The sequence below is a fragment of the Mobula hypostoma genome, chromosome 14, assembly GCF_963921235.1.
Source record: "Mobula hypostoma chromosome 14, sMobHyp1.1, whole genome shotgun sequence".
In the NCBI taxonomy this organism is placed as follows: Eukaryota; Metazoa; Chordata; class Chondrichthyes; order Myliobatiformes; family Myliobatidae; genus Mobula; species Mobula hypostoma.
In genome coordinates, this window is record NC_086110.1 from 5,663,776 (window position 1) to 5,676,263 (window position 12,488).

Sequence of the window (12,488 nt, forward strand, 5' to 3'; positions counted from 1 at the left end):
CATGGAGCTTACAAAAATAGAGGGCTATGCACTAGGGAAACTCTAGACAGTCTCTAGAGTAGGTTACACGGTCGGCACAACATTGCGGGCCGAAGGGCCTGTAATGTGCTGTAAATATCTATGTTCTATGCTCTTACTGAATCCCTCCAGCATTTTGTGTGTGAAGCAAAGAATTCTATACTTCTGGCACTGCTGAATAGGGTAGGTTGACTGGATAATAATGCAGTTATTTTCCAGCTATTTCAAGACTCTATAGAGGAAGGCAAGGAACAATGTATAGTGTCATATATATAGATATAGATATGAATAAAAATATCTGCAGATGCTGGGAATTGAAAAACAGCAAGTCAAGCAGCACTCTATGAAAAGAGAAACAGAGTTGATATTTCAGGTCGAAGATCCTTCAGCAGGTTCTTCCTCCATCCATCCACAGGTGCTACCCGACTCATTTTCTGTTTTATTACATTACCACATATTTAACTAAAGCAGAAAATTTCAGTTGCATTATAATATTGGAGGAAATAGATTACAGACAAAATGCTGGAGAAACTCAGCAGGTCAGGCAGCATCAATGGAAATGAATAAAGAGTCAACCTTTCAGGCTGTCCTGATGAAGGGTCTCAGCCCAAAACATCAACTGCTTATTTATTTTCATAGATGCTGTTTGAATGCTGAGTTTCTCCAGCGTTTTGTGTGTTTTGCCTTGGATTTCCAGCATCTGCAGATTTTCTCCTGTTTGAGATTACGGAAAAATTTACCCCCTCATAAACGAACTGGAATAATACAACAACTGAGAGGGAAAGACTGTGATGCAGATAAAAGGTTTTAATTGACAGGGAACTTTTAATAAAAGGTGTGAAATGTTCTGAACATACGGAATGAAACCAGAAAATGCCAATGCTTAGTGCCCAATTACTTTAAGTTTAAAATTTATGACCCATTTTCAGTCAGCTTCTCCATTACCTGCTCCTGCTTCAAGATGGATTAGTTTCAAGGCTCCCTTTCAGCAGTGCAAAAATGAAAGCTAATCCTAGATCTATTCTTACTTGGCACACATCTATCTACATGTTTATGTTGGCAGAGGTGAACCCTAACACCAGAAACACTGAAAGTCTTAAAATGCACAACTCTGCAAAAGCTAGGGAAACAACCTGGCACCTTTTCAAATTCTACAGCACCATGGGATTCAGAACAGGACACAGGCGGTAGAGGGTTGCCTCTCTGACTGCAGGTCTGTGACTAGTGGTGTGCTGCAGGGATCGGTGCTGGGTCCATTGTTGTTTGTCATCTTTATCAATGATCTGGATGATAGTGTGGTAAACAGAATCAGCAAATTTCTGTATGACACCAAGACTGGGGGCATAATGGACAGCAGGAAAGGCTATCAAAGCTTGCAGTGGCATTTGGATCACAAGGATAAATAGGCAGAAAAATGGCAGGTGGAATTTAATGTAGATAAGTAAGAGGTGTGGACAAACCAGAGTTGGACAAACCAGAGTAGGACTTACACAATAAGCAATAGGGCACTAAGGAGTTAGGAAAAGCAAAAGGATCTGGAAATAGAGATCCATAATACCTTGAATGTGGTGTCACAAGTAGATAGGGTCACAGAAACATAGAAAACCTACAGCACAATACAGGCCCTTCGGTCCACAAAGCTGTACCGAACATGTCCATACCGTTAGAAATTATCTAGGGTTACCCATAGCCCTCTATTTTTCTGAGCTCCACATGCCTGTCCAGCAGTCTCTTAAAAGACCCTATCGTATCCGCCTCCACCACTGTCGCCAGCAGCTCATTCCACGCACTCACCACTCTCTGTGTAAAATCTTACCCCTGACATCTCTGACATCTCCTCTGTACCTACTTCCAAGCACCTTAATATCTACATGCTCAAGCTTTTCAGTCTGCTGTAGGTCATCCCTACAATCGCCAAGATCCTTTTCCGTAGTGAATACTGAAGGAAAGTATTCATTAAGTCTGCTATCTCCTATGGTTCCATAGACACTTTTCCACTGTCACACTTGATTGGTCCTATTCTCTCACGTCTTATCCTCTTGCTCTTCACATAGTTGTAGAATGCCTTGGGGTTTTCCTTAATCCTGTCCGCCAAGGCCTTCTCATGGCCCCTTCTGGCTCTCCTAATTTCCTTCTTAAGCTCCTTCCTGTTAGCCTTATAATCTTCTAGATCTCTATCATTACCTAGTTTTGAACCTTTCATAAGCTCTTCTTTTCTTCTTGACTAGATTTACAACAGCCTTTGTACACCACGGTTCCTGTACCCTACCATCCTTTCCCTGTCTCTTTGGAACGCACCTATGCAGAACTCCACGCAAATATCCCCTGAACATTTGCCACATTTCTTCCGTACATTTTCCTCATAAAGAAAGTTTTTGGCACATTGGCCTTCATAAATCAAAGTATTGAGTACAAGAGTTGGAATGTTATGTTGAAGTTGTATTAGACATTGGTGAGTGTGGTATGCAGTTCATCCACCTACAGGAAAGATATCAATAAGATTGAAAGAGTGCAAAGAAAATTTACAAGGATATTGCCAGGACTTGAGGACCCCAGTTATAGGGAAAGACTGAATAGGTTATGACTTTATTCCGTAGAGTGTAGGGGAATGAGGGAAGAATCGATAGAAGTATACAAATTTATGAGAAGTATAGATAGCGTAAATGCAAGCAGGCTTTTTCCACAGAGGCTGAGTGAGACGAGAACTGGAGGTCATGGGTTAAGGATGAAGGGGTGACTTCCGCTCAAGATGGTGCCAGCGTACAACACTCCCTCGGTTGACATCTTCCAGATAGCCCACAAAAATGTCTATTTTATATCTTTTACATCTGTTTTTCACCTTATATGTGTTTCTGGGACTGTTAAAGCCTGCGATTTACAGTTTGGAGATCAAATGCTCCAGCATTTTGCTGTCTGCAAAGAGATTCGGGGAAGCAAGTGCCTACTCAAATGACTTCAATGCAAAGAAACTTCGAGACGGGGTACACGACGATGCTCAACTCCACTTCACCGATTAAAGCATCAAAGACGACTGAGACATCGAAGTGAATGGGGAAGGCAAATGAGAGTTCAGTCCTAACAGCTTGCCTTGTCGCTGAGTGACCTATCACTGTGCCAGGCGGGTAGGCCTCTGCCTTGTGTGGTGTGCCTCGCTTTCAATGAATGTCAGTGAAGGCAGAGGATGGTATCGTGGTTCTGCGTTTATGGACTGCGGACCTTTTCAGACATTATATTTATATTCTTTTTTTTTTAAATCGCTCGTTGCTTTTCCACTTTGTGCGAAATGGAAGGGGTTTGGGAGCTGATGTTCTTGCTGAGTTCTCTTTTAGTTCCTTTTTTGCGTGGGGAGAGGTTGCTTGATGCCCTTGTTTCGCTTTGTACGGGGGAGGGGGTTGGGGGGGTTGATGATTGGGATGCCGTTCTTTTTTGTGTGGGGGAGGTGAGTGTGATGTGGGCTGCTGATCACGAAAATTACCATGAAATTTCCCTACCGTGCACCATTTTTTTAAGAAATCACCTTTTTAAAAAAAATTTCAATTCATAATTCAAGTCAGAATAAACAATGCCAAGACTAAGGAAGGCATTTTTGTTGGTCCACAAATCAAACAGGTCATCAATGACAAGCAATGTGGAAAACTTCCAGCGAGACTGGAGAAAATAGCATGGAAGGCATTCAAGGATGTTGTTGAAATTTTTGTTGGCAACTACAGAGTACCAAACTATGTGCAGCAGTTTGACAACATGCTTCAAGCACACAAAACCATCAAGTGCAACATGTCACTAAAGATTAATTTTCTGTATTCTCATTTAGACTTCTTCCCTGCAAATCTTGGCGCAGTCAGTGACAAGCATGGTGAAAGGTTTCACCAGGACATTGCAATCATGGAGAAACAACATCAGGGCAACTGGGATCTATCATTGCTGGCTGATTATTGTTGACAACTTAAGCGAGAAGCCTCAGCCACTGAGTTGGGTTCAATTCCAACAGTTATGTGAAATTTGGATGCAAGGGGTCTGGAAGACTATGGTCTGGTTGTAGGTCAATGGAACTAGGCAGAATAATAGTTCAACACAGACTAGAAAGGCCAAAGGGGCTGATACTGTGCTCCAGTGCTCTATGACTCAACCGACTAAATCAAAGCAAACTGAAATGATTACCTGGCAGTGATCTGACTGACATGTGGACCTATTAGTATAAGTGAAGTCAGCAGGGGACAGTTGTAACCCAGTGAGCAGTGACCACCATGTTGCTGGCACAGTAGCATAGCCTTTAGCACAATGCTTTACAGTGCCAGCATCAGAAGGTCATGGTTCAATTCCTGACACTGTCAGTAAGGAGTTTGTACATTCTCCCCGTCACTGTGTGGGTATCGTATGGGTGTTCGGATTTCCTCCCACATTCCAATAGATGTAAGGGTTAGAATTTGAGAGTTGTGGGGATGCTATACTGTCCCCAGAAGCATGTCAACACTTGCCTGCCTCCAACAGATCTTAAGGCTGTCTTGGTCATTGAAGCAAATGACATTTTACTGTATGTATGTTCTAATGTACTGTATATGTGACAAATAAAGATAGTCTAATCTCTTCTTTAGTTGCAAGACTGGATCACCAAGAAAAGCTAGCACCAGGTGGTGCACACAGTCACATCCCCCCTACCTGAAATCTGATTCTAGTACAGTGGTGGCATGGTTGATCATCGCACACAGGCAGTCGATATTGGAGCTTGCCAGAGCACGACCAATGCACTTCTTCACAATGAAGAAAACATCATCCACCATGCTGGATGTCAACTGGCCCCTCTCACAGACGTCCATTGCAACAGCCTGCAATTAAACATTTCAACCTTTAAGTGCCCAGACAACTTACACATTGATCAAGAAAGCCAAAGTTCAATTTCTAATTAATCTCCCCCTGTGAAAATTTCTTTTAAACATGGTCATCTTCAACCATTCATCTTTTCAATCAACCTACATTATAAACTAATGTAAAAAGGTGGAGCTTAGGAGGGTTAATGGCGCCTAACGGCAACTCCTTTGCTTGCATCTTCGGAAACAGCTCTATTTCCATCTTCAATATCTCTAATTTTCCTTTTCAGGGTTCTTTTGAAGACCCTGACCTGGAGTTACACGCTGAGTACGGTTCTTTGCAGGAATGGGACCCTCTCTCGGGCTTTCACAACTGGCCGTTATTCGGCATGCCAAGGGCTTAGCCTAAGAGCTCCACGCGCCTTCTGAGGACCGAGTTTTCACGGCTCTGGAGACGGGGGCGGGAGAATCGGAGGTCAGTGTCCAAGCAGAAGATTGGTGTGTCATGGGAGACGGAAGACCTTTAGTGGTGTGCCCGGACACCGGAGATCTTTAGGCACAGAGCTCGGAAAAAGCGATGCAACGGACTTTTAACATCGTAAACCAGTGAATTGTTTGTTATGTCTCCCCTCTCACTGTGAAACAGAGACACCTCTTTCTCCCTTATTAGGGAGAGAGAAAGCCTGTGGTATGTCAAATGCCGGGTGAACAATGTAGTCTTTGGGGGTAAATGCAAGTGTGTGTCTTTGCTGCTGCCTTACTCACGCTCGAGTGCTCTGTGGCGGGTACTGATGCTCTTTTCTGCTGGGGGATTGTTGCTTGCTGCTGCTTACATGCAGGAGGGAAGGGAGCTTAGGGCGGGGTGGGGGACTTTAGGGTTCTAACACTTAACTGTCGTGCATTCTCTGGGGGAACTCCTCTGTTTTCGTGAATGGTTGCGAAGAAAAAGTATTTCAGGATGTATATTGCATACATTTCTTTGACATTAAGTGTACCTTTGAAACCAAGTTTGCAGAGGATGATCCCAGACACCAAAATTAGTTATACTGCTTCTAGATTATCTAACCTTATAACAACAGGGCAGGGGAAACCAGCCAAAATCCTGATTACTATCCAAGACAAATTGCATTGAAACAAGATATGTGGCTGCACAAATCTCAAAAATATCTGATGGTAAGCTTCCAAACTACGTTAGCCCCACTGCATTATTCTCCAGCTTGTCTTTCCACTGAGATTCCTTGCTCCTGCCCTGGTTCGCTTAGCTCCAGTTTACTATTTTATGTTGCATCATTCTGCTCAATTTTACTCGACTCACTTGCTGAACCAAACACTATACATCCCCACCTAAACCCATTCCAGGTCCCTCAAACCCAGTCCTGTCCAAGCTTTGCATAAACAGAGTCCATGGAAAAGATAACTCCCCTTTGCTAGCCTAAACTTTTGGGTATCTTATCTAAGAAAGGATGTACTGGCATTGGAGAGGGTCCAGAGGAGGTTTGTGAGAATTATCCCAGCTATGAAAGGGTTGTCTGATGGATCTGGGCCTATAGTCACTGGTATTTGGATGGGGGGGGGCCTCATTAAAACCTATCAAATACTAAAAGGTCATGATAGAGTGTATCTTTCCTATAGTGAGGAAATCTAGAACAGAGGGCACAGCCTCAGAACACAAGGATGTCCCTTTAGAAGAGAGATGAAGAGGAATTTCTTCAACCAGAGGGTGGCGAATCTGTGGAATTCATTGCCACAGGCAGCTGTGGAAGCCAAGTCATTAGATATATTAAAAGTGGAGATTGATAGGTTTGTAATTAGTAAGGACGTCACAGGTTACAGGGAGAAGACAGAAAATGGGGTTGAGCAGGAAAATAACTCAGCCATGATGGCATGGCGGAGCAGACTCGTGATGGCCTAATTCTGCTCCTGTGTCTTATTCCACCAGATCTGTACAGTTGAGAACCACATTTAGGATGCACACGTTGTTGGAAAGCTCACCATTTATTGTGGTAACCTTGAGGCTAGCTATGAGACAACCTCATTGGTATCTGACTGAAGTCACATACAGACCAAACTAGTTAAGGAGAACAGAAGTAACTTTTACTGATAGTGGCATTTTATTTGCAGAATTTTGTTTACAATTATTTAAATTTTCAAACTATCATGGTAAACTTTTAACTTCTATTATTTGGTTATTAATTCAAATCTCTGGAATTCTAACCTAGATTTACTGTACTCTTGCTGACATGAAGTGGATCAGTTTACAATAGATTCATGAACTATTTGTGTGCGCTGGGGAAGCCATCAGTAAGTGCTTCAGAGCAGAACTGCTTTATTGGAACCACTATAAGCATTCATGGTTTGGGAGAACATCAGATGATTAAACTAGCATGATTGGATAACCAATTATGTACTAGAATTAGGAATGACGGTGTACGCCAACGTCAGATCCTGGAGAAAAATCAGTTGGAACAGAGCCTGAAGAGGAATGCTCAATTTATGTTTAGGGTGGGACTCTTCCCGAGAATGCACTATGATTCCAACATTCCTTAGATCTTTTTTTCTGGTTTCCAACATCTGAACACAAAGTCAGACCATTTTGACTTAAAATTCCAACTGAATGTGTATCCCTTGTATGCCATGCAATTGCCAACTTTTTAAACAAGTTAACTTCACTCCTTAACAGCAAGCATTTGGTGAAGCTGAACGACAGAGCAGAAAGTGAATCTTCTAGGGTGATTTGCTACCACCCCCCCCCGCCTCATTTGTTGAACAGGAGGGCTAATGCAACTATTAAATGAGAAAGCTACAAATTAATTAATTTTCTTCATAATTATCAAGAAGCTTTTCTCCCTCAGCTTCCTCTTCTGAATTCTTTGTGGACTGTCCAAATGGCTTTTCTCATGCGAGTTGAGAAGGTTAGTGACTGGAGACCACATTACACAGAGAAGGAAACACTGATCCATCCCCACACATTCTCAACCTACGATGCTAGGATTGGTGGAGCAGGAGCCATGCCCATTTTTCCTCCCCTGATATTCCACAACAAGATTATAGAAAACCAGACAGAGTGTATGGAGCCCACAATATACAGTACCTTGTTGACCATCTCTCTCATGAAGTATTCCTCCATGGTGATGTAATATCCAATCAGTTCCTGCATATTCCGACTCAGCAAGCATAGGTTACAGAGTTTATCCAGTGCCTTCTGATGCTCTGGTAGAATCAAGAAGCATGAAGTACAGGACATTGCAATTGATAGTAATATATATGCTTATAGTTTCTTTATCTTGTAGGGGTGAAGCAAGCAGCTCATCTCTACAAGAACCAGTTGTTCCCACCCTCTTTACATTGACATTGCTTTCCTCTTCATGTACTTACCTTGCTTCATTTTAATTGTCTCTGTGTAATTCACCTCAACCACAGGGTAGTGAGGGCCACATTTTCAAGGTAAGGAAGTTTCTCCCGAATTGGATTTAATTATTTTTACTAACCCCCGCAAGTGGAAGAATCCTTATTTAACTTTAATATACTAAAAGGTAAACTCTTGACCTCCCAATCTATTTCATTGTGGTCCCTGCATTTTGTTTGTCTTCTCAGAAAATGCAACACTGTATTCTGCATTCCCCTTTTCCTTTCTACTACCTTCATGTACTTGTGTATGGAATGATCTGTCTGGATGGCACACAGACAAAAGCTTTTCACTCCATCTCAGCACAAACTGAAATTTGACAATTTATGTAGTTATGAGGACATTCTGCCTCATTAAAAATATGGTGTACAACTGTATTGAGTGACAGAGATACCATATTTCTGGTTTAGCAATCTGATTTGATTGCTTTTCGCACTGTTGTGTGAAGGACACAGAAACCATTCAGTACATTGGCTCTGGTCAGTATCTAGCGGGATCAGCTCGAAAGCATTTTCTGTAATGTGATGTGGATCAGGATACACTCTAACGACCTCATGTCAAATGGCCTTACAGAATTTCACAGCTGATGACAAGAACTACTTTCATATCGCAGTATAACACTTCGGAATTGCAGATTGAGAATTATGGAGAAATAAAGGAAAAACACATCACAGGACCATGCACAGGCAAAAGACTGGCCAAATTCCACTTCCTTGTTCTGGTTAGCACTGCCACAAAGAAACAAACAACATGCTTTGCTTACAATCAGAACAGGCCACCCTTACTTCTCAAAGGTATACAGGTAGGAAAGAATAGGACAACAGAAGGAAAAGAAGCCAAAAGAAAAGCTGTTCTGAAAATATTTTCACACAAGCAGTTGTGATGATCAAGAGAAGCCCCGCCGTTTTTATAGTCAGGAGATGACTGTACCTTGCTTGACTTCCTCTGAGGCTACTGCATCACAAACCTCAAAATCAGCAGTGATCCTTCTTTTCATGAAGCGCAGGTATAGTTCTGCGCGAGCGTTCATTAAAGTAACCTCTGCTAAGATAGTGTCCAGCTCCCTAAAATAAATCAAAAGTAAACTCTTTCAGATATATTCATTCATCTAAATACTGCTGATGCACAATACAGGTGTCCCCTGCTTTTCGAACGTTCGCTTTACAAAACCTCACTATTACGAAAGACCTACATTAGTACCCTGTTTTTGCTTTCAGAAGGTGTTTTCACTGTTACGAAAAAAAGCAGAGCACGATAAAAAATCAGCACGCGATAAAAGGCAGCACGTACCCCAAGCAGCCGCTCTCCCCCGGATTCTCACCGGCATTGCTTAATCACAAGCTTGTGAGCAGCCGTTTGCAAGATGAGTTCTATGGTGTTGGAAAAGCCTAAAAGAGCTTGTAAGGGTATTACACTTAGCATAATTAAGCGTTTCGATCGTGGTGAACGAAGTAAGGACAGCGTGAGTTTGGCTTCAGGAAGTTGACAAAGATGATGTTGAAGAGGTTTTGGCATCCCATGACCAAGAACTGATAGATGAAGAGCTGATGCAATTGGAAGAGGAATGGATAACAATCGAAACCCAATGCAGTAGCGAAAGTGAAGCAACTACATGAGATTTTCACTGCAATGATAAAGTATGACTTTAATTTTGAAAGGGTACGTAGGTTTAGGGGATATTTGCAAGATGGTTTGAGTCCTTACAAAGAACTGTAAGATAGAAAAACGCGCGAGGCTCAGCAGTCAAGCAAGCCTTCCACAGCAGACAACAAACCTCAACCTTCGACATCGAGGCGGGCAGTCATAGGAGAAGATGAGCTGCCTGCCCTAATGGAAACAGATGACAAGATGACACCCCAGTGTCCCACCACCCCAACACCCAGGCCGCGGACAGATACTGTACCAATTTGCGGAGAATGCAGCAGTAGCCGGGAGGCACACAGCACATCTTTAAGAAAAAAGCCGAAATAAACATGCTAATTAATTAGGTGCCGCCCAACACGTAAATGTCGGCCCAGATCAGAGGCGATGCAATCGGAAGTCGGCACTGATCTGGGCCAACAATTACATGTCGGGCGCCCCTAATTAATTCGCTTGTTTATTTCGGCTTTTTTCTTAAAGATATGCTGTGTGGCTCCTGGCTACCGCTGGACCCCTGCTTGCTTCATGGTTCGGTATCGGCCCACAGCCTGGAGGGTGGGGGCCACTGCACCAGCCAACCTGCGACGACTCAGTCTAACACACCATCATCAGTGTGCTCTGCGCTGTCTTCCCAATTCCAGTAAGTGATACTACACTGTACATACATTATTTCTACTTTATATCGGCTGTGTATTTTTATTGTTATTTGGTATGATTTGGCAGCCTCATAGCTTAAAGGTTACTGGAGAGCGCTTGCGTGAGATTTTCTACCGACGGCGCTTACGTGAGATTTTTGCTACGGAGAACAGTGCAGTAATGATTGTGGAAAAGTATTTCTACTTTATATCAGTATTTATCATATCATTCCTGCTTTTACTATATGTTACTGTTATTTTAGGTTTTATGTGTTATTTAGCATGATTTGGTAGATTATTTTTGGGTCTGCGAACACTCACTAAATTTTCGCATATAAATAAATGGTCATTGCTTCTTCGCTTTATGACATTCCGGCTTACGAACCGTTTCATAGGAACGCTCTACCTTCGGATGGCGGGGGAAACCTGTAACACAAACCTTCTATCACTGTATACTGAGCCAAATTGCAATATACTCCTGAAAGTGATTCCTAAATCAGACCAACAATTAAGGAAACTATTTTAGAATAGAATACGCTATAGAATACAAGTATGAAAAAAAAAATAGGAATTTGCTTCCTAAACAAGATATTCTGCAAATGCTGGAAATCCAAAGTAACACAGAAAGAATGCTGTAAAAACTGAGCAGATCAGGCAACCTCTGTAGAGAGGAATAAACCATCAATGTTTCAGGTCAAAACCCTTCATTGACCCTATTTATTTCTCTCCAGAGATGCTGCCTGCCCTGTTCAGTTCTGATCACTATCATGTGGACCTCATTGGAGAGAGCGAGAAGGGAAATGATAAAGGCAGGAAACGATAAAGGCAGGAAACCATACAATACAAGATGCATGGATATGTTAGACTGTCAGGGACCTTGACCAGAGTGGAAATATCAGTATACTAGAGGGCACAAACACGAGGAAATCTGCAGATGCTGGAAATTCAAGCAACACACACAAAATGCTGGTGGAACGCAGCAGGCCGGGCAGCATCTATAGGAAGAGGTACAGTCGACGTTTTGGGTCGAGACCCTTCGTCAGGACTCCTGACGAAACGTTGACTGTACCTCTTCCTATAGACGCTGCCTGGCTTGCTGCATTCACCAGCATTTTGTGTGTGTTGCTTGAATATACTAGAGGACATGGGTTTAAAGTGAGATGGGAACGTTTACAGCAGACATATGAGATAAGTTTGTTTTTAAAGACATGTTGATAGGTACCTGGAACATGATGCCAGGGGCCATGGTGAAAGCTGATATTTTGTTGTGATGTTGATTACAATGGGCATTTAGACAGATACATGAACAAGTACAGAATTGATGAATGTAGATCATGAGCAGGCAGATGGGATTAGTTTAATTTAGCATTGTGATTGGGATTGCACGATCTCTTCCTGAACTGTACTGCTCTATGTTAGACATGGGTAGAAAGGAGGAAGAGGTCCCGCACAGACAGTATAGGGAGTTAGGGAAGAGAATGAAGAGCAGGACCTCCAAGGTAGTTATCTTTGAATTACTCCTGAACCTTGTGCTGGTTAGAGCAGGACTGGAATAATTGTAGAGATGAATGAATGGCGGAGGAAGTGGTGCAGGAGGCAGGGTTTCAGAGTTCTGATTCATTGTATCTCTTCTGGGGAAGGTAGGACCTGGACAAAAAGAGCAGGTTTCACCCAAACCTGAGGGGGATCAATATCATTGTGGGCATGTTTGCTAGAGCTGTTGGGGACGGTTTAAGCTAATTAGCCAGGGAGATGGGAACCAGAATGATAGAGCTGAGGATGGGGCAGTCGGTATACAAGTTGATACACTGTGTACTGAGACTATGAAGAAGGATAGGCAGATGCTAGGGCAAAATTGGTCAGTGTAATGAGTTAAAGTGTAAAATGTGGACAAAATCAAAAAAGGTGACAAATACAGGACTGAAGATGTTATACCTCAATATACGCAGTATACAGAATAAGGTAGATTATCTTGTAGCACGA

General features: G+C 42.5%; 1 protein-coding gene across 1 annotated transcript in view; it reads right to left on the bottom strand.

Moving 5' to 3' along the window:
* cog4 (component of oligomeric golgi complex 4) overlaps positions 1–12,488 on the bottom strand; it is a 75,347-nt gene that overhangs the window by 23,349 nt on the left and 39,510 nt on the right. Inside the window, exons 9-11 of the mRNA XM_063066614.1 lie at positions 9,160–9,293; positions 7,915–8,033; positions 4,675–4,841 (exon numbers count right to left, since the gene is read on the bottom strand). Coding sequence (XP_062922684.1) covers positions 4,675–4,841; positions 7,915–8,033; positions 9,160–9,293 — 420 coding nt within the window. The remainder of the gene's footprint in view (positions 1–4,674; positions 4,842–7,914; positions 8,034–9,159; positions 9,294–12,488) is intronic.